The following is a 23,439-nucleotide window of genomic DNA, read 5'->3' as shown; positions in this document are numbered from 1 at the left end:
AGTATTTCTGAACATCACATAAAAAGCCTAGTAGATACAACTGCTCTAGTTCAAAATGCTGAGTAGATAATCTTTGTGCAGCATAGAGCACTATCTTCAGAATGCAAACATCCTCTTCTCATGGTTGATTGTTTTTTACAGTGCTTCCCTTTTCTATTTTTTAAACCCAGAAATCATGTCCTGCTGCCCTTCCCCAGCCCAATCCTCTTAGCTAAAACCAAACACTTCCCAAAGGCTACTTACATTGTGTGGAAAACACAGGGGTGAGAGGGTTAAGGATACTTTATAGAGCTATCAAGAGATACTGCTGTCCTTTTCAACATCTTATGCATGAACAGGGCATGGCTCTTGCAAGGCAAAACACCCCATGTGTAACAGTCCAGCAATGCCCTGGACAACTCCCAGTCTATCAAAGGGAGAAACGGGGAAGGTAGATAAATTCGGATTCTTCACAGCATTTCTCAGATACTCTTTTTCTCGCAAAGAAGAAACTTCTACAAAGAACCAACAATGAGATGGGCTATCTACACACGAAATCTGTTGAAATCACTGGGATCCAATGTACAGGGTAGAGATGGGCAGAGTGTCAAAAATAGTTTTGTTCGCCACACTATGGGAGGGAAAAACAAAGAAAACAAAAATAGAGAATGAATTTATTGTTCCTGCCACTGTGCTGTTTTAGACTGTGCCGTGGACTTCCTCAAGGTACAGTCAGTGTTAAATCTCTTCTTTGAATCTGCTTTGCCACCCCTTCCTCCAGGAGGCTTTTGCCTGGTTGTCTTAAAGCAGCATCATGAACGCGGGAAATGAGAGTCCACAAAAATATGACGGGCACCTCGTTGCCGAAAAAGCGCAGTGCAGAGTAAAGGAAGAGAGTCTGAAGAAAAGGGTTTGGGGAGACTGAAGAAAGAACCCTGAAGGCCACCAGGTGGTGCAGACATGTGCAGGGTGTATCACACAGCTGCGGTCTGTTTGATGCTATGGAAGCTGATCCGTGTTGGGGACGTGGGGATGGACATGGCACGTGCCACACGCACTCGGAGCGAGTGATGGTCCTGCCAGCGGTGCCATCTTTTCCTGGCAGCAGAACGGACCTGGTGAAAAAAGAAAAAGGAAAGGACGTGAACACACGGAATAAACGGGTGTCCTCAGTAAAGGGACACCATACAGCACCGAGAAACATGATGACAGCTGTTGAGCCACTGGAACACAGGGCTTGATTCGGATTACTACATGTGTGCATCCAGTTCAGTCAGTACTCTCCTGAGCACTGCGCTCAGAGGAAAGTGGGTTTCTCAGACCTCACCTCTCATATCGGATGTCTCAAATATGCCAGAGCATTTCAAATGGCAATACGTATCTAAGCTTAAGACAGTTAAATCAAGCCCTCAGAATGGATGGTCCTGATGGTTGTCTTACAGAGACCTGTCACAGGCAGTTGTCTCTGCTTTCCTTGTATATGATGGAGAATCCCAGACCATCTAACTGAACACTGGCATCTGTGGTGCAGACATACCTGAACCTGTGGGCTCCCAGTACAGTCAATGGAAGCATCATCCTCCAGCAGATACTTACAACAGGCTAGATGAATCCTAAGTGTGTATTTTTTTGCATAGACCATAGAGGGAGCCCAGGGCCTCTAGCTGGAATATGCATGTATATAAGCAAGAGACAGATAGCAGGAATCCTAAAACACAATGGGTGAAAAGGCTGGAAATGCTCCTAACACCAAATGTAACTTTTTTTCTGCCAAAACACTGACAGTCAAGACTCAAAGTTAGAGCCTGAAATAAAGTAATTAGACCAATTTCTGGATATTCCTCTTGATCTCTATTACTATAGGATCTCCTATTGAACTTACTGTTGAGTCTCAATTCAGTTCCCTAACCTAAGCAGCCAGGTAAGTCTTCAAAATTACAGTAGGCATTATACCTCAGCTATCAACCCCCAATTTTCTTCCTGACCAAGAGAGAACCACTCAAGATGTCAAAAGTCATGACTCGTCTTCTCCTAAAGCAGATCTTCTCCAACCCTGGTGATTCTATGATTCTGTGATTCCCGTTTCTTTTGAAGCTTGTATCCTGTCTTCAGGTGCTGTGTGAAGCCTATTTGAAACATGAGGAACTCACACTCACCAGACCCATCTCAGACCAGCTCCAACGGGCTGTCTGTAATGGATGCTCAAATGAGTGGATGAGCTCCAGTAGAAGGGAGTTCCTCACCCAAACCTGACACTGTGAGTATGAAGTGTCTCAGATGAACAGGAATGATGGATGACCCGATGGTTAAAACATACAGTCTATAAGCATGGCACAGGAAGGGAGAAACTGCACTCCATTTCTCAGCTGATTTCAATCCTATCGTTTCCTGGTAGGCTTTCAGAGAATTGTACCTAAGTGCCTGTAGCACTTAGGAACTCCGATCCCTCATCCCCAGCTTTGCTTGTGTATCACAGAATCATAGAATATCTCCAGTTGGAAGTGACCCATGAGGATGAAATACACCCCATTTTTTGGATGGCAAGTATCAGTCTGGAAAACAGTTTTGCAATTACACCTTTAGATGTCTTGTCAAGGGAATCCTGAAGCTGGAAATGTGAATTTTCTACCAGAGTCCTTCTAGAAGGTGCAGATTGGGCAAAAAGGACCTGAGGATCTCTTTCTTTGGTTATTTTCTTGGTTCTGTGTGAGCTATGCTGCTTACTCTGTTCTACTTGGAGTGGCAATAGGGTACTTCTTTCTGCTTCTGGATTTAAGGGTATGTAGTGCATACCATAGGGGCCCTAATACATCATGAACATGCCAGGGGGATGCGTATCATCTGAAAGCTTCATACATAGTCTTGGTCTTGGCCAATTATTTATGCCTTCAATGCAGTCAATGCAGAAAGAAAGATGTTCCCCCAAAGGAGGTGATTTAGATATGGGGAATTAAATTAGTTCAACTTGTTCCACTGAGTGCAAAACTATCTCAGCTAGATGTTGGGCACCTAAGGCAAATGCTATTAGTAATATGTAAAGTGTCACAGGGTAACTAATGTCTTGAAAGTGTCCTGTGAAGAACGTCTGCAGAGTGATGGTGGCTACTGAATGCTCATTTCTCCTCATATAACACTGAGGTTTTGTTAGAAAAGGTTTTTTTCCCATTCTGTAAGTGTGAAATTCACCCTTTTACAGAGAGCCTGGGTCCCACTTAACTCCTTCCAGGTCGTCTTCTGGGAGCATTTCATGGGGCCAAGGAAAGGAGGAGTGACTTCATGCGCTTTTGTGTTTCTGAGCAACTTGTGTGAACAGGTACTTACTCAGCCAGTGAAGCCAGATTAGATTTATCATTTGAGCTTCAAACCAATCAAGTCATAAAGAGACACCTGGAGATAAAGATGTGAGTCTAAACAAGCAGTTGTCTGAACGCCGTTTGTGACACGGTTTGCTTATGAGCTTTGAGATAGGATAAAGAGTAGTAACAAAAGTGCTGTCTTGTGCAGTTGGAGCCATTCCTAATGGTCTGGGCATATGAAAATCCACTCTGCACTTACAAGGCTGAGTGAAAGTTATTTTTTAATGGGAGAATAAGTCACTGCAATTAGGATGTGAACAAAGCAGAAGCAGAAATGGTTAAGCTTGAATTTATCTCTTAACTGAACTCAGACACAGAAAGATTGCTTAACTTCAAGTCAGAAAAGAAGAAAAAGGGCTGTGACTGCTCTAATAACATTTATAAAAAAAAAAAAAGGAAAAAAAAATCTATTATACAGGGAGAGAAGTAGGGCATAAAAAGATAAAGCAAAGTAGCATCTTCAAAGCCAGCAGTTAACTGTGAGAGGCACTACTCCAATTCATTAAGCATTTGTAAAGTCAGTACCAAATCCCAGAGTCAGCACTAGCTCCTCTATGACCCAAAATTAACAGCATTAGCTAGCAGCAGTCAAAAGAAGTACGTAGGTTATCATCAGTGCTTAAAGCCTATCAAGCAGCCTCGTAAATAAAATTATAAGCTTCATCCCTGTGCACCTTTAGTTGCTTGACATGGCAAAGTTTCTCCGTGCTGCTCAGCAAACAGCTCAGTTCTGTCTGACTGTCATTTTTTTTCCAAATAGCTGCTCCCTACTACTTTAAACTCTGCATTTTGCCTATTATGAACAATAACAGTTCCCAAATGTGTGTTCAAATCAGATTTACCATCATTCTTCTGCCTATGGAGTGTGGGCACTGTTCTCCTTGGGTTGTTTTTGGACAGTGAAGAGAAGGAATTTGGGTGATGGAGAGACAGATGTCAGAGGGTGGTGATGGCTGGATTGCAAAACTGAGGAGCTTTCAAACCTTGAGATCACATATGAAAACCACTAAAATTCACATCTGGTCTGAAAAAATTGTCAAAAAAAATTCTCAATGAAGAAGCCGTGACAGCATATAATCCCCTTGGGGTATGGAAGGGGATGTAGTCAAAACGGTCTGCAAAACTCAAAGGAAACATGGTAATAAAGCCTGTAATTTTGCACAAAAAGGTGCAAATAGGTCCCTCAAATAGCCAACATCACACTGCTATTTTATGTACCAAAGTTTCTCTTTCTCCCTCAAAATTACCCATTTTAAGTGGTTTCCAGCTGTATTTTTTTTTTTCCAAGAATCGTTAGCAGCATTCCTGTACATTCTAGTAACAGGGTCATACTTCTACAGCACCTGCCAGACTAAGACACTGAAGTTAATTTCCAGAGATCACAACAGTGTGATTCCCTTTTAATGTATACAACAGCTCAAGAAGACATCAAATTCTGACTAGCTGAAAAGATTTGTTGCACGTTTCGTGCAGGAGGTAAACGCTGCTCCCTTTTTCTGAGCCTGCTAAAAAGCAGAACCAGACACCTGAGGGGAAGGCCATGAATGCTATCAACCCAAGGCACAGCTATGTGCTTTTGTCATGGAGTGCTCTCTGACAGCAGATAAAGGAAAATAAGGTTTGGAAGGATCTTTAGATGAGTTCCTATTCTTCCCTATGCTTTGGCTCATTCTTCTCTGCTTTGTAGGACATCAGTCTAAGGAGACCTAATGGAGTCACAGGTGGTTTTCTGTGAAGGTGAATTTCTTCCAGAACACACTTGGGTGAGGAGATGGATACAAGGAGGAGACTGTAGTAAACTGTGGCCTTATGGTCCCAAAGGGAAGGCTTTATTCTTTCACTTGACTTTATGTTGACCAGTCATCCTCGGGGACATTTAGCAGTAGTGCTCATATATATTAGTAGTACTAATTGCTGGGCCCCTTTGCTGAAAAAGCAATAATTGTGGAAGATGGAATTAAATTTTAGCCCTCAAAGTCCAGCCCTATATTCATATTTATTCAGTGCTTTAAAGGAATGTTTAATGCATGTCTTTGGGTTGGGAATGATTAATGTGAAGGCTGCTTAGATTGATGGGCTAACCATTTAGGTCATGATTCATAGCTGGCTATTATAATGAATAGCCTCCCAAGATGATCAGATCAAAGTAAGCCACTTTGAGCTTAATAGATTTTGAGAGACAGATGGTGCCTGGGTAAAGGGCCAATATATAAAAGAAATAAATAAACATATTTATCCTCGACTTGCATCTAGTTGTGAGAATAATTTACGGTGCCATATAATGAAGTAACTTCTACTCCTCTTTAGGAATAATTGCTTTCTTTCTTAAATGTTAATTTATAGTAGATCCTTGGTTTTGACCTGATAATACTAGAATCTGCTTGAGCTGAGAATTCACTCTTTGCAGGATGATTTCTGACACAGCCCTTGCTAGTTCTGCATCCTACCAGGAATGGCTGGAGATAAAGGACAACCACCTTATTACAGATATAGGATTCATGAATTGTAGAACAATTAAGTTTAGAAGGGACCTCAGAAGGCTTCAGGTTTAACACTATGATCAAAGCAAGACCAGCACAGAATTTATGTCCAGATTAAACAATTTTTCAAGGCCTTATCCAGTCATTTTGAATATATCCAAAGGTAAACGTCACAACATACCTCTAGACCTCTCTTCAAGTGCTTACCCATCCTCAGTAAGATCTTTTCCCACAGTGTTTGATCAGGATTTGCCTCATTTCTGTCATTCAGTTCGATAGTGGGGACTTCTGTGTCTATCCATTCTCTAGCACTATCACTTCATAAACGAGGGTCATTTTCACACGTCACCACCTCCATTCCTAAGCATCTTGCTATGGTACAGTGTTATTATCTCCTATTATGGTTGTGAGGTTTTCCAAGGATCACAGAACTTTCTCAAGAGTCAACTCTGATGGTCATTGAAAATTACATGGAGCATTCAGCAACTATTAGAAATTCTCTGGAAGCAAGGATCCTTCCCCATTAATGATCTTGTTTCCACCACGCTTTTGATGAGGTAAAAGGACTGGAGTAGGGCCTATTGTGAAGTTCTCATTCTTCTGAAGGGTTACCAGAAGCTGACCAGAAATACTTTATTTCATTTTGGGAGGAAGGTGAAGCATCTGAGATCTGATCTCCTGCTCTTCAGACTGCAACCAACAGCAGCTGCAAGACCAAGGCTAACAGATTCCTACAGGCAGATATATTTGGAATACGAAATACAATAATTGAACTCTTTCACCTCTCTTTTCTCTCTCAGGAAAAGATCATTGCTGGAAAGGAGGTCTGGATACCACAGTGGATAGAAAGCTAGAGGGAAGACCCATTTTCTTTAAAGATATTTTATCAGGAATCAATTAATAAGCTAATAGAAATGCTGCCTGTGAGCAGAAGCTACTAAAAAGCCTGGAGACAAAAGTACAAAGAACCCCCAGATGAGCAGTGAGCCTAGAGATGAACAGTGATTAAATTGCTACAGAGCATCGCTATGGCTTCCCCGATGCTCCCCTATGCAAAGCCCCATGGGCTATGAAGCCCAATTAAACTGTCCTCATTGATTAGTTGTTAGGCCTCCTAAGTGAGCTTCTTCTGGGAATGAAGTTATAACAAATATTTTTCCTGGATTTCATGTAGTGAAAAGCAAGCAACTCTAAGGATCCTCCACGTATGTCTAGAACCTTCACCAAGCCTTCTTCCAATTTCAGATCTGGCTGTGACCTCGATAGGTAGTGATGTTTTCTTTCAACATTCACTCCTGAAGATTACTGTCAGAAAAATAAGAGGTGCCCTGTGAGATTCTTCCTACGCTACACATCCCTCTAAAAAGCTTCAATTAAACACACACTATCAGTTACTGGATGAATTCACTGCAGAGGCTAAAGACACGATGTAGTGAGTTTTATAAATCTGTACGCTCATCTATACTTACATGAAGATGAAATAACATGAAAGCACAACACTGCTTATACACTATTATATTGTTACAAGCAAAAGGATCTAGACAGAATAAATTTCAACTCAAAAATCCTAAATATTTTTCAGTGAAGTGCAGTAAGAATCGTCCAGTGTTCTGCAAAGGTGTATTCCATTCAGTACAGCTTCATGCCAACAACACCGCCTCATGTAAAGCTGAATTCAGCACTGAGATCATCAGTTTCATAGTTTGTTTTTCTCTTCAGTGATTCCACTGCAGAACTGTCAGACCAAAGCACTGCAAAATCAAGGCCAGGACCTTTTATGGTGAAGTCTTGTATTACATATGTACCATCTTCAGCTGGAGTGCTGGAGGTGCCTTCTCCAACTGGAAATTAGAATTATTCAAGTAATACATCTTGTGTCATGTCTCTGATCTGGGGCAAATGAGCACGCAGAAAGAGAAACAAATTTCTGCTCTATATCATAAGGACAAGTTGGTTTAAATGTGGGGAGGCTACAAGATGTTACACAGCAAAAACTCCTACCTGCTTTCTCTTTTGCCAAATGTAACAGGTAGAACATTGACACCAAAAAAAAGACAGAAACGTTGGTGTCATCTGTGATCCATATTGTGAGTGCTACTGCTGATGGTTGCTAGCTCTACTATAGACAATTACTGGCATCAGTGTCAAATATGAAATGGCAGAGATGCAGCTGAGATCACAGCATTATTAAAGCTTTAAATTAATGTATTTTCTATCCTTTTGCTTGTGTCATAATTAAGAGTAGGACAGGCACTGCATGGACTGAATAACCTGTTGAAGACTATTACGTGCATTCAAAGCACCCAAGTCTGTCATAACTGGAGAACTTGAAGTATTTATAAACTTCTGAGATAGCAAATCATCAGCCCATCTATCACACAGACAGGAATACTAGGTTGATTGAAGAGATGATAATTCGTCAGGGCTTCGGTGATATTTATAAAGATTTCGTGCAGTTCTACAAGGAGGAAATTTATGAAAGTTCTGCAATCGTAATTCCATACGGATATTTATGCAGATTCACTTCTCCAACAAAAGTCTTCGTAGCATGGCACTCATCATGTTATGCAGTTAACTATTCAGTGAGACAAATCTGCTGTGGATTTGACTTATGGTGCTGGGAGATGGAGTGGCACTCCCTTCATCACCGCTCCTACTGGGGATGACTGTCAGAGGGCAACTGAAGTCAGGAGAATGCAAATGGTATTTTGGTGCTTCTTTTCCAATGCAATGCCACTAACATGGACTAAGCAATACAGACACTGCATATCTAACTGAGCAATAAGTCAATATGGCATTCACTGCTGAGATATGGAAGTTAACAAGAAGGAGAAGCTCTTTTACTATGCTAACCACCAAGGCCCTCATCTGTGCCTTTGGCTGGCAATTCGAAGGCCTTTCCCTTCACAAGGAGGTAAGACACAGCATAATGGCAAAGTTTTGCAATGGGATGTGATGTGGCCTTCAGAATGCAATGAGAGAAACATCATCTGTTTTTGGAATGCTTTATGAGTGCGTGGAGATCTGGGGAGGATAGGCACTATCACCAGGGAGAGGTTTTATAACAGTGCACTATAAGATACAATCTTTTTCTGGGCAGAGGCACTGAAAACTCAAAAGTCTCTGAAATTTAATTGAATTTTCTACTTGTTTCTAAGCTTTGCAGATCTGAAGCTAGAACTGAGCGTGTAACTCCACCCTTTCAAATCCTTATGAATTTAAAATCATACCCATAGTACCATAAGATGAGTCCACATTTCTTTTACTCTTTTGAAAGAGAAAATGCTGCAATATTTAGGAACTTAGCCTTAAGTTCTATCTCAGAAAAGCAGATATAATGGTTTAGCCAGTCAACCTGAATTTGCACAAGAGATGTAAACATGGATACAGGGAAGGTTTAGCTCACAACTTCAGCTGTTTGTAGGTGTCTGCACGGGAGCCAAATATCTAGGCAAGCGTTAGAGTGAGTAGAGAGCTAGTCCATACTGTCAGTGAAGTCTAGAATTGCTTAAGTGAGCAAATCTATTGTAGACTATGCTGATGAGAAAGAGATTGTACTGACCAGTATGAAGTAGTTGCACAGAAACCCCATTGTATCCCCTTTGGTTTCCCACTGCCCACCCAGAAGATGTGGATTTCTTACAGGTCATAAATCCCATCTGGTAGAGCCACAGGGATGACTCAAATACTTGACAGCCTCTCAAGTGACACTAGATACCCATTTCTGGGAAAATGAATCAAGACTCACATCACTCAAGTTGGGTATCTTAACCTTGAACTGACTACCAAAGAAGTGAAAAATGTAAATTGCAATGGTAGTGTGATATAACTGGGAAAATCACTGGTACAGAAATCCTTCCAGATCTGCTAGGTTGCTATCAAGGCATAGAGGAGAAACATAAATAATTCATGCTGCCTTGTCTGATTATGTCTGAACTTCCTAACGTTGGAAGAGATGGGAAGTGGGCTCATGATCTTAGACAGTGATCTTCCAGATCTTCCAGAGAACTTTAACTGGACAAAGAAGATGTGTTAATGCAGATAAATCAGATGCAGGCATTGCAACCACAGAAAAAAATGTAATTTTCTGAGACTTTAGGGTGTAAGTCAAACATTAATAGGTATTAGTGAAACATTCCTTACATGAATATTAGTCCCCAAAACTAATCCAAAGTAGCACAGTGACCTTGTTCCCAACCCTTCTACAACAGGGATTGTTCATTCAGAGAGAACCTCACAGAAAAGCTCACTCACCTCAGGATGGCATCCCTTTATAAAAAATGGGTCACCCTTAGCATAGTCGTTAACAAGAGCCCAGATGAGAAGTAAGGCTTATTTATGCCCAGAAATCGTATTTGGAATTACTGAGAAAATGGAAAGAAGTCTTAAAATGAGGAAAAAAATATATAATCTGGGAATATTTCTTTTCCTCTGCCCTTGCCTCCCAGTTGGAGCAGAATGGTTTAAAGCCTTCTGAACAAAGGACACTGACTAAGAGAGCTGGGAAATTCAGATGCACGTTAACAGAAACTTCTCTGAGAACAGACTGATGGGGCTGCAGCCCCATGTGAAAACATCCCGTGTTGCACAAGCAAGCACTGAAGTAGGTTCCACCTCCTGAGAACTAATGGCACTGACAGCAGAGGACACTACTTACCTCACCGTTCAAGAAGCAGTAAAATACTGACACAAAGAAACCCTGGAAAGAACAGAAAACAGTCAATTATTCGGTATTTGAACACTCAGAATTGGGGGCTGTGTTTTATCCTGGCATCATCCTGAGCATAAACACAACCTTGCTGATGTCTTAATGATCCTCTTACAGCCAGACAAAATCTTTGCCCTACAATTTCATGAGATTCCAGGTGTCTTGCAGCAAGCTCTTAAAACACGAGAGCTACAACCCAGACACTGATAGAGCAAATTATCCATCCAGATGTGCTAAAGCCTCCCTCCAGCTTCCAGCTGTCTCCCCCAGAATGGCAGAGTGGCAGAGCCCTTCACAGGTCCTGGTTAATGCCTGCCAACTCAGTGCAGATGTCTTACATACCACACTGGGTGTCAAATGGCCTCAGATGCTCTTGTGGGGGCAAGTGCATCACTGGATTGCTTACATTCAAGTGAGCTGCAGTGCTCTGAGGAATCAATTGACTGCACCTCTCTAATGGCTGCAAAGATTGTAATGACTGTAATATAGGATTAGGTGACAACATGATGACATTTTCATTTTTAAACCCATGAGCAGAGTCCCATTTCTTCTGTTTTCAGCAATGGTCTGCAATTATTGCCACCATAAAGGAGATATTCACCATGCATCCTTTCTTATGTATGCCTTTGTAATGCTAACAATAAGACAAGCAGTGTAGCAGTTTTTGAGTAATAGAGTTAATTTCAGGGAATGAAAAACATGAGTTGATTCACTGTAAAGGTCTGAAGTCCTTTTGTTTGTTGATTAAAACTATCACTTTCCTTTTTGACTTTCAATTTCTGGTAGGATGCTCTGTGCTTCAAAGCTAAACATGCAGTCAGTAAATACAGTAATCCAAAACTTCTGGTTTCCAGAGCCTTAGATTTGGCTTGACAGCCTGTGTACTGTACATTTGAATTGATATTCTGGGCATCAGAGTGTTTGCTCCTGTAGATATCATAAGTAAAATATTAATAACAGCAATAATTCCACTCCTGCTGAAGAGAATCTTCAAGCAGAAACAAGGTTATAGAACACACCTAAGCAAAGGTAAATGGCTGAACATAACTTAATGATCTCAGCCACCTTGCCTTTTTTATGGTATTTTTTTACCAGATTCAGAAAGCTGGGACAATTACCTTCCACTGTGTTTTACATGCTGGCAGAAATCCTCTAAAATTCAGTGGAAGGAGGAAATAGAGTACAGCTACTCATAGAGCTGGTTAGTCTGGTGCTGCAGGAGAGCTGGAGTGGGAGCTGGGTAATATGGAAGACATCGTTAATGTCTTAATCAAGTATCCCCAACAGGCAGGAGCTGTTTTCCTTTGTTTTGGAAACATCTAGTTTAAATCTCAGCTCAATCTGTGAAGAGAGAGAGGCAGTTTGGAAGCATGACTCATCATCCTCTCTGAGGCAATTTGTGATGGGATGAAACATTATCTGTGCTGATTTTAGATGGGGCTGTAGCTATAGAGTGAACACAGTGCTGATAAGGGAGGTGAATGAATCCCTGTGGAACACACCTGGGAGATCTCCACTCCATGAGATATGCTGTATACATCTATTAAGTAAGCATAAATAAAGCTGAGTTCTTTTCAACTGTAATCGTTTGCCATGTAATTAATTGCTGTAAGATTCATGGTTGAAAAGCACTAAGGATCCTTTTAGCAGTAGCCAATACCCAAATATAAAATTGTCCTCCTACCTGAAAAGACTGCAGAAATGAATTGAAGTAGATGAAGACAATTTGGGAAATGTCATCTTCACCAGGGTTGACGAAGAAAAGCATGTATGTGATGCCTAGCAGAGGCAGAAGAACTAAAGTTGCTTTGACTGCCTTCCTGTTGGGAGAAAATAACCACCAGTGAACACAGGAGAGAACCATGCTTGTTACCTGACATTATACCACTCTGTAACGACACAGACCAAAAAAATCCAGTCCTTAAATGGGGAGAGGGCACAAGACACAGAGCAGTTCAGAGGGAAGTACCTACATTAGCTGGAGGGGGAACTTAGGTGCCTGCTTAAGTTATTCAGCACCTCTACCTGTTGAATACGGGGTAGCTGAGAAGAAACAGAAGGATGTCCTGAGACACAGCTACTCAGATCTGTCCAATATGTACAGTCACAAGAGAAAAGAACCATTTTCAGATAGGCATTCACATGTAAAATTCTGCCCAGTGTTTAACACAGGTGTTCAGAGTTAAGGCATACAAGTACTCCCAGTAGGAAGCTCCATTTTCCACCAGAAAGAGCTGTGATGTAGTGGCCACAGGCTGCCCAGGGAGGTGGTGGAGTCAGCATCCCTGGAGGTGTCGTAGAGCCATGGAGATGTGGCACTGAGGGATGTGGGCAGTGGGCACGGTGGGATGGGCTGCTATTGGACTTGGTGCTCTTAGTGGTCTTTTCCAACTTTCAGGATTCTGTGGCTCTCAGAGCATGCTGCTAGGGCATTTTCTAAGGGCAGCAGCAGAGGTCTCTATTTGCATAATGGCCAAAGAACTTGAGCATTTGCCCAGGAGGACAGCCAAGCTTTGGACACTTCTTGGCCTCCATCTACAGGAACAGGCCTGACGTTCAAGACCTTATTGTGGGATGCAAGGTGAAGGCTCCTGGAGCCCTCAGGCAAAGGGCAACACAAGTTCAGCACAAAAGACTGGATTGAGTTTAGCAGGGAGAAGGGAAAAACCATCAGCCTTCACTTTGAAACCAGGAGTGAGCATGTGAATTGTTTCTGACCAGTGCTGGATGACCTGAAGAAGTGTTCTGGGAAAGCCTTTGTCTTTCAATCCTCTTCATCCCCTGAACAAACTGAAGTCTTTTTTACACCCTTCTTTCTACTTCCTCCAGGCAGTTTCTGTCCTATCTCCATGACAATTAGGCTGAAGCCAATTGAGTGAGCCCTTATACCTCAGGAGGATAACTGATAAATCCTGCACCTGGCCAGGACTGCTAAGCAAGACCTGCCTTATGCCCACCTTTTGATTCTGTCTGGAGTGTAAATGCTCCTTCTGCAGCATCTGTACCCTCAACACAGTGGTTTAGGGCCATCTTACAATAACAAATGTATGGTGCACATTGAAGCATAAGTTATTATTAATAGAATTATCAGAGGCTAATCTTTCTTTTTGGGGCTATAACAGTGCCTTGGGATACTACGAGCAGAACAACCTCATTCTGTAAAATACTTTGCAAGCACACACAACACATTTTGCTAAGTCTCTGCAGACCTCTTACAGATAGTAAGGCTGTAAGAGATGGATAAAGACAGGTAGGCAAGCAGGGGAGCACAAAAACACTACCAATATCATCAGACAGCAGTGGTCTTAACAAACTACCTGCCACACTGCCACACTACTTATTACTTGCTTAACAAATGTTAAGCAAGGCTTGCTCCAGGTTCCAGGAATCCAAAAGGTTCCTATTTCGGCTGTGAAATAGAAGATTCACCAACAGAGCTTGTAGTGGGGATATCATCTGTTCAAGGACAAAGGCAGTTACTTTAGATTGCCTCCAAATCTAATATCTCTAATCCCTGCCAACTGCAGCAGGGAGTACAATATAATGAGATTTGAATTGGTGCTGGGTAGGGCTTTTTTTTTGGTGTACTTTTTTTTTTTTAAACACTAACTTCAGTTTCATGGCATCAGCTTTGAGCACGAAAAAAGGATTTTTTTTCCCCCTTTCATTTCACAGAATCACAGAATCACCCGGGTTGGAAGGGACCCCAAGGATCATGTAGTTCCAACCCCCCTGCCTAGCAGGGCCACCAAACATACACATTCAGATCAGGTTGCCCAGGACCCCGTCCAACATGGCCTTAAACACGTCCAAGGACGGGGCATCCACAACCTCCCTGGGCAGCCCGTTCCAGGGCCTAACCACTCTCCTAGTAAAGAACTTCCCCCTAACATCCAACCTAAATCTTCCCTCCTTCAACTTGGATCCATTTCCCCTAGTCCTGCTGTTGTCAGCCCTTTTGAAGAGTTTACTCCCCTCCTGGGTGTAGGTTCCCTTCAGGTATTGATAGGCTGCAATGAGGTCACCCCGCAGCCTTCTCTTCTCCAGGCTGAACAAGCCCAACTCCCTCAGCCTGTCCTCATAGGGGAGGTGCTCCAGCCCCCTGATCATCTTTCTCTCGTGAAATGCACAAAGAAGAATGTGAGCAAAGGAATCAGAGCATTGCATTAATTTCACGTTTGTCCCCAGGCCCCAGACAGGAGTGAAAGAAAGCAACCAGGTAGAAAAACAAAATTCCATTACTGCAGAACTGCCTCTGAAGTCAAGAGCAAGCTGATTTGAGGAACTCAGAATTCAAGCCTCAGTTTGATGCACTGAGATTTTGTCTAGAAATGATGTTATGGACAATATTACCCCACAAAAACAGTGCTATTTCTCAGAATGATAACCTGTCTGTCCATAAATGATCCAAAACACTGGCCCATTTGGCAAGGCACTACAAATGGCAATAGAGGAAAGGCACTCAGTGTCTCCTTATTTCTAAGAATTTTCTTTTGGGACTGTTGGGGTCTGATCTAAGTTCACAGCACTGCCAGAGGGGCCAGGCTGCCTTCCTTCTGCTGTGTTGGGCTAAACATCCCCATCCTTCTCTTTCTGCCACACTGTTTGGGAGGTGGCATGGTCAGCCAGCCCCGGGAACTGCTCTGCCTGAGAAGGAATCCCATAAACTGGTAATTGATGGTTGGTGCCCTGATGCAGCCCACTGCGTGGTTACACTAATGCTGGTGCCAGCTGAAGGAAAGAGCACTAACAGCTTTCTGTCCCACACTCAGCACTAAAAAATATAATTAAACTCTACTGCATGTGCACAGTAATCAGCAGTAATACTGCTATTGATTACAGATATGATATGAATGCTTTGCAGGCTCTGTTGTTTCTTTAAATCCTGGCTCTGTTAGAATCTTATTACGAATGTAGATCTTAATATGCACACACACGTGATTTACTGGGAAGTCTTGATACTGCATTGTTCTGCATCTACAAAGCTGGAGCCTGGGATAGAGATCTAGAAGGGACTGAACACTTTTCCACTGATCCACCACATTAACTAAATAAATGGTCTAACCCTCACTGTCATTACGTATTTATGTAATAAATATACTTGTGGGGTGAGAAGGACACCCTCTGAGATCACAGTGGCATCTGGAAAGACAAACATGGGACGAGGACAGGATGGGCAAGGCAGTTCTTTGCTACCACACAAGGAGCAAGAAGCACCAGCTGACTTACCTGTACTGTATTGTTTCTGAAGTGGTTGAAGCTCTCAGCTTTGTCATTAAAATTCTAACTATGTTAAACAGAAATACAAAATTGATCTGGAAAAGAAGGAAGAGAGAGGAAAAAGTAAGATCAGTGAGTCAAACAGAGTCTTAAAGGATAAGATACACCTTAAAAGGCACATTTTGCAGTTCCAATCTGATCAAACCCAGCCACCTGGCTTTATCACCGACTGCAGCAGTTACCAGAAATACCAGATAATGCAGCAAATACCCAACAGTTATTAATCCCTTCAAAAGAGGAATGAACAAAATGGATGGTCCCAGCAAGCAGCTTCATTTCCACACCCCTTTACTCCTTCCGTGGGGCCGTGAGGAGGTGAGGGTGGGCTTTGTTTGGCTCTTTGCACTGACTCTGAATCAGCTCACCCAGGCTCCCTGCATGGTGTATTTGGCAGTTCTATGGTGTGCTGACATGGCAGGCTGTAATGGCTGGGTAGGACTCCCCACCTAAGTACCCAAAATACAAGACTGCAGTGCAGAAATCCAAATATAAGCTAGTCACACCAGACTCCCATTAGATTCAATGGAGTCTACTCATTGCACTCTACAAGAGACATTTAAAACAGAGCAGATGAATCCCACTTACAAATATGTGGTGGGGTTTTTTTTGCACTGTCTCTAAAGGTGAGACGATGGATTTATCATTTCCCTTTTTAATCTGCTGAGGCGGGTGATGATTATTTCCATTACAACATCACTGCTGAGAATTGAGATTTGCTCTAATTGCTGTTTTTGCATCTGCTAGCGAGTTTCTTACACAAGTTTCCTCCCAGTGTAAACAGGAAAGAGAAAAAAAAGAAAATCTGAAAAGAAGATTCTGAATTGTAGACTGTGATAGAAGAATTTGGCACCTAGAAAGGTGTGTGTTGCTTCCAGCACAAAGTAGGAAAGCCTGCAACATCCTGATTTGTCTCAAATTTGTTGGCGATGCACTGTGACAGGGCTGCAGGACAATTATCTCTGGATTGCTGAGGTCACAACCTAAGCTTGTGAGAAAAGATGTTTATCAACATATTTCTCTCTCATTTCCTGAGTCTTGGCATTCTGTAGTCTGTGAACAGAGCGATTCCGACTGACTTCCAACTATTTATGGGCACTGCAGCAGAGGTGCTAATATAAAGGTGTTCTCAAAATATGCTCTTTATTTTCCCCAATGAAATGTGATATATTTCCATGATTACAATATCTTGGCATCCATCAAAGCATTCCCTGTGGTTTACAGTAGTATTATTTATAACAAATGGTGCAGTAAGCACTCAATGGGAGACAGGCAGTGTTGGGAATTTTGTACGTTAAATGCTTGTTAAGTGAGATAGCAAAATGCTGCTCTGAGACCAAAACGTTGCTCTAAGACCACAATATTGCTCTAAGAGTCATGTGACATTTTAAGAAATGTTTTTCTTAGCAGAGCAGGGCCATAGGGAGTCCAAGAAATAAATAAAACAGCGCAGTTTGTGCATGTGTTCTTACTAGAATTGTCTTTGTTGCATTTCAGAAATTGAAGTCAACTGTTTCTCACTTCAGTCATCAGAGACAGATGCCTCAAATCACTGGTTTGATGTGGATCTTAAACTCTTCACATTTGTGACTGCATCATCCTTCAGTAACAGAAACATTTGGACTCTACTGAGGGGCAGGAGATGGGGGTCTCCACCCACAGAAAGAAAACCTTTGCCTCTGGAATTAAACTACCAAGTATTGTGGTTCTTCATCAGCTCAGAGTCAGGTTTGGGTCACTTCTATCAAGTCATTGATCAAAAACTTGCCACTTTTGCAGTCATAATGGAAGGTGGTGGATGGAATTATAGGCTCTTAGGCAAGGGTAAGTTTCAAATATGAAGACCAATCACATGGGATTAACATGATGAACTGGACTGGAGAAAGCATTTCAAGTTACAAGAGTTCTAGTTTGACGTGATATCAGGGAACAGAAATTAAATTGCCATAGGCTCCCTCAGAAAGATTAGGATTTTTGATCTTCTTTGAAATTAAATTGTGTTGTGTGATTCGTCAGTCCAGAAGGAGAACTATGAGCAGAAGATTTTGAGGGTTAATTTCACCAGGGATACTCATGCTATATAAATCAATTTTTCATTCCCTCACTCTTTTCCCTAAGCTTCCCCATTCGAGGGCTGGTGAAAGAAACCAGTGCTGACATTCAGAAAAGATGTATTAATACTTCTCACCTAGACTTTCATGTGTGCTTGCCCTGATGCCTGGCGTCAGCTGGCTTGCTTATCTGGCTGGCAGCATTAATGCTGACTGCCAATGGAGGCCACGTCAGGTACAGAACTCAGCCAACAGACATAAATGATGGCACTGTCCAACGTAGGTGCTTAGGTGTGGGCTACAGGTGGCACAAACACACGTTGACAGCAACAGGAATGCAGATACATCAGTGCTCAGTGTAAAAGGTTGCCCAGGTGTCAGAGGAAGGTTTGCTAGGGCCTTTTTAACATTTACTGGCAGAGAGGAACAGTGAGGCCTGAACAGGTTTTGGGAAGAACTAGTGTTTGGGCTTGAAAGAGTCACCCACACAAAGTCATCCATCCAAACTGATATTTCACATCATTTAGGGGCATCCCACCTGAGTCTGGATGGAGTGAACGTGGCTGTACCTCCTGAGGGTCTTTGACACTATGCTATATGAAAGCCTCTAAAACGTTCAGTGGTGCCAACACCAAGGCTTCCTTTTTGCCTCCACTTGGATTTCATTGGGAGGTCTTTAAGAGCTGGAACAGGACAACATCAGAGTTCAGCAAGCAGAAAACTGCAGGACAAAAGATGCAAGTGGGTAACACTGAAATACTTTTTTTTCAGGTTTTGCCTACCAGAAGCACACTCAATTGTGTTCCATTTTAACGACTGCTATTAAAAGACCATTACAGCAGGACATGTGGCTCATTTGCACCTATTAGTAGCACTCAGAGGTCCAATGTGAAGATAGATTTTCAACACGTGATCAGATGGATTTTACGATCCATTTGTCTGCGGTGGATCTCATACCACAGCTCACAGGGATGAAGTTAATTCATAGTTTGAGTTCAATCTGGAGAGAAGACAATCTGAGAACCAAACAGGGAACAGAGTGCTGCACATAGCTCAGAGTGGAAATCTTTGAAAGGAAAATGGAGCTGTTTTCTCAGCTGGAGCAGAACCACACTTTCTAGTGACTACCTGAATGAGTCTGATTTAGAAGCATGGAACATCAAGTCTCTGGTGTTTATTCCGTGTACATTTATGTATATACACAGTAGCATCTCAAAAGAGAAAAGAGCTTACCACTGCAAAGTGAGTTTTCCTAGAGAAAAGCCTCTGTACTGCATCCAACTAAGTACACAATTATCTGTTAAGGACTTTTTTTTGTTACTACTGCATTTCTGTATCAACACATGAATTTCTCTCCGAACTGGGCAGCTCTAGCAAAGCGCACACATCAATTCTGTTAATGGAGGCTGATGAATGGATATTTAAGAGAAGCAGTGATGACAGCCAGAGCATCCTTTTTATTCATCTTTAATCTGATTTGATATTCTTATTCAGTTCTGCTTATATAACACATTTTCTGCTTCATAATGGAAAACAGAATTAAGGATTTTTCCCTTGATATGCACTGGCAGATAAAATCAATCCAAAGGCAAGATCCGGAATATAGCATAAAAGAACTTATTTCTTATTCTCTCACTGTTATTTGTGGTGTGCTAAGAATATCCTTATTGCTGGAATAAGACCCTCTCCAGTTACAGCTGGGAAAGAAGTAGCTTTCACTACTTGCCAGGACTTTGGAGGTTTCTTGTTTCCTTTCCCGAACTGGGATGAAAATTCCGAGCTCAAGAATAGTTTTATAAGTCAGTGATCCAGAAAGCACTTGGATCACCTGTTTTGGCAGAGATCGATTTTAATCTGAATTTTTAAACCTGGAAGGCCTTTTGAACCAACATAAACTTTACAGTGAGAGATTCTGGTTATTAAAAACGTACAAAAAAAACTGAATTTCCTTCCACTCAAATTCCATTTGAGTGGAAATTCAGCTCCCTCAGACAGATGAAATAGCCAAAGTATTCCAAGCAGCATAAAAGAGTACAAAGGCTTCTTTGCAGTTTTCATTAAAATCAAGAACTTAAATGCAAAGTCGTTAAGCTCTTCTTCCCTTTTGAGAGCTTAATGGGCAGCTAGCGTTTATTTTCCTCATTTCTGTTGGGCTTCTTATTTTATGCTTTGCAGAAAGCTTGTATTTCTTTGCTTCCCAGAATGCTTGCTCATCCTCCTCACTCCCAGGGAACGTAAATAATAATCTACTTAGCCTTTGTGTTTTTGTGCAATGTGGTAAAATCCCCTCCAGGATTAAGTAACCCAAATTGGCAGCAAAGCAGTCATCTTAGCTGTCATCCTGACCTCAAAGGAAAACTCTGCCAGTTCATGCCTCTTTTTAATTGTTCTGTCACACTGTCCTGACATGATTCTCAGAGGGGCCTGTTATCACTGGAGTTCCCCTACTGGAGGTCGTGGTCACTATAATGTCTTCTTTTGGCACGCAGCAAAGTGATAGAAAATGGATTCTGATCAGAGATGTGACTAAGAGGAGCAAGACATGATACAGTGGATAGTTAGGAACAGGGAGTCAATGGATGAGTCTCCCTATTATAGCAGTGAAAGACCAATGCTTTGGGCATGCACAACAGGACTGCATGCATCTTGAAGATTGTGTAGGATTGAATGGAGTTTTGGTGGGGAAAAGAGAAGGTGGTTGATGAATGGCTAATTCCCTACCTAATGTCTCGTGTTACACATGAGCGCACAGAGCCCTGTCTTCATCCATGCTTTGACCTAACATCAAATCCAACTCCAGCTGCAGTCAGGATGACACCAGCTACTGCTAGAGCCCTGCATCACACATGAGATGCCCAGTGCCTTTTTACCAATCTTATAGCCCCCATCTGCGATCCTCACCCTACTCTTCCAGGACACCTGCCTGCCCTGAAATATGTCATATTCAAAATGTTTTGTTAAAGAAAAACACTGTAGGACTCTTACAAGTCAAGACACCCACCATGAGATCTCTAAGTCACATAACTCAACAAAGCTTCTCTCCAGCTGTTTCATTTGGCAAGCCAGGAATACACTGAATGTTGTAACACCAGGAAATAAATATAGTAGTAAAAACAACAATGGCACACAAACAAACAAACAAAATCAATAGGAAAACTGAAGTCATCAGCTTTTTAGAAAAAGCAAAAATGAAATGAATGCAGACGCATTAATAGATGCAGTGTTTCTTTATAGTAAGTGTTAATTCCATCCTGACCTGACTGGAACCATATCATAGAATCACAGAATGGCGTGGGTTGAAAAGGACCACAATGCTCATCCAGTTCCAACCCCCTGCTGTGTGCAGGTCACCAACCAGCAGCCCAGACTGCCCAGAGCCACATCCAGCCTGGCCTTGAATGCCTGCAGGGATGGGGCATCCACAGCCTCCTTGGGCAACCTGTGCCAGTGCATCACCACTCTCTCAGTGAAAAACTTCCTCCTAGTATCTAACCTAAGCCTCCCCTGTTTGAGTTTAAAACCATTCTCTCTTGTCCTACCTCTATTAATGATAGCCCCTCAACAACCAAATCACCCCCCATCACATTAGAGATGACCAAAACGATATGAATGACAGCCTAAAACACTGGCATATTGCTGTGAATGTTCACCTGGCAGTTGCTCAGGCCGCAGAGGCTCAAGGTGTTATCTGAACAGACTCAAGAGAGTCTTTCTTCAAAGGGTAACCATCCAACACAGATGATGAAATCTGACTTCCCAGCTTGAAAGGATGCTGAATACAAGGAGACACCTGACAGGATGAATTTCAGATAGATTTTTCTGGGCAACTGCTTCTGGTCAAGTTTATCAGCTGTAGAACATGTCTCACAAACAGAATTAGAAATTATAGGAAGAGACACTGTGAGAGTGGATGCAGTATTGTACGCATTGATTTTTGTTCCTGAGGGCACTACTGACTCTAGAGCTGCAGAGCTTAAACATCAGGAAGAGAGAAACAGCAGTAATGACAGAATGGGTGATAAATTCAATCAAATCAAATTAGCATTTTATCTCCATCCTAAGGGTGTCCTTATGGGTATGTTAGCTATGAGAGCATGCTTGCAAACCAGTGAAAATGACGACAAATGTCTTGTAAGAGAAACTCAGATATGTCACAAGTTTGCAAGGCATGAACTACAATCATCTTAGCATTGGAAGAACTAGAAATTTGTAGAGAGAAGGAAATTAAAAAAAAAACTCATTAGGAAAACTAATCAACAATCCAGGGGCTGAGAAAAACCATACACTAGTCAATAAGAAGAAGGGAAAAAGAAAGACAGATCAGTAATAATAAAAACAGAAGAAAAATTCTCAGTCTCAGAACACGATGTTGAATTGCAAGCAGGAGTGAGAAAAGTCAATGGAAAGTAATAAAATATTCAGAGAAGCAATTATATTAGTAATAAAGATGTTTGTGAAGAACTAGGAGATGCTTTTCAGAGAAAGAAAACATGAAATGCATATAGATGCATACACAGGTGCAGGGCTTCTGCAATTAGAGTGATGAACTGAGACACAGGATGGGAAAAAATATTGAGTCAAATCAAACAGCTATTATAAACTGTTGTATTGAAACATCCTTGCACCAGTGGGAAATATCCTCTCAAGTAAATTGTTTAAATTGTTACTATTCCTTTACATCTATTGGAAAATGGGCCGTGTATGTCATGAACTTGATTATTCTAGCTTGGATAAATTAGTGGTAGTATACAATGATTTGGTAATTGGTGGTAATTACAGTTGTTAAAGGGGAGGAATGACCTGGTTTGTGAAGTCCTCTGAAAGAGTGAGCATGGGGACATGGGAGAGCCTACTGGTAGTCAGGTTCTGGAAGGAACTCAGCATTTCTCCAAAGGCTCCTTTAGAAATCTGGCTAAGTTTGGATGGAGTAGCATCACATAAAAAGTACAAGAATGAAAATGCAGGAAAGTATAATCTGTTTTCTCAATGGAGAGAGGCCAGCAGTGGCTTTATGCTATTCAGCGTAGACCTACAAAAGGGAACGAGGAGCGGGCTGACAGGATATTAAGCTACTCAGGATAGCAAAAACAAAAGCTGATTGCAAAGAGTTGTACAGGGACTCACACTATTAAGTGAATCGTGACACACAAAACCACATGACATAAAGTTAAATGCAATGGGGAAGTAAAGCAATCAACTTTATACAAAGAATTATGAGCTCTGGGTATTTTAATTAAAGAAAGAAATAAGCTAATTCCCTGAAAATCTCATCTCAGTTCCCTGTAGCACTCAAGAAAAGAAACAAAACTTGTTTGGAATTAGAAAGAAAATAAAACAGAGACGATGCTGCTACAAAAATCCATTGGCGAGGTTGAGTATTGTGGCAAACTTTGATCACACCCCCAAAAATCACAGCATGGCTGGGGTTGGATGGGACCTAAAGTCGCCCCAGTCCCAGTCCCAGTCCCAGTCCCAGTCCCAGTCCCAGTCCCAGTCCCAGTCCCAGTCCCAGTCCCAGTCCCAGTCCCAGTCCCAGCCTCATCAGACCAAGTTACCTACAGCCCATCCAGCCTTGCCTGGGTTACCTC

General features: G+C 41.9%; 1 protein-coding gene across 3 annotated transcripts in view; it reads right to left on the bottom strand.

The window, feature by feature from the left end:
* Positions 1–291: 291 nt before the first annotated feature.
* CRHR2 (corticotropin releasing hormone receptor 2) overlaps positions 292–23,439 on the bottom strand; it is a 129,897-nt gene continuing 106,749 nt past the window's right edge. For all 3 annotated transcript variants that reach the window (XM_048951717.1, XM_048951718.1, XM_048951719.1), the window contains 4 exons: positions 15,753–15,838; positions 12,208–12,343; positions 10,473–10,514; positions 292–1,094 (listed from right to left, as the gene is read on the bottom strand). In XM_048951717.1, the coding sequence (XP_048807674.1) occupies positions 954–1,094; positions 10,473–10,514; positions 12,208–12,343; positions 15,753–15,838 (405 nt within the window). In that variant the 3' untranslated portion in view covers positions 292–953. The remainder of the gene's footprint in view (positions 1,095–10,472; positions 10,515–12,207; positions 12,344–15,752; positions 15,839–23,439) is intronic.

The sequence above is a fragment of the Lagopus muta genome, chromosome 7 (genome assembly GCF_023343835.1).
Source record: "Lagopus muta isolate bLagMut1 chromosome 7, bLagMut1 primary, whole genome shotgun sequence".
In the NCBI taxonomy this organism is placed as follows: Eukaryota; Metazoa; Chordata; class Aves; order Galliformes; family Phasianidae; genus Lagopus; species Lagopus muta.
Note: the sequence above shows the minus strand (reverse complement) of the source record. Positions and strands in the feature narration are given on the sequence as shown.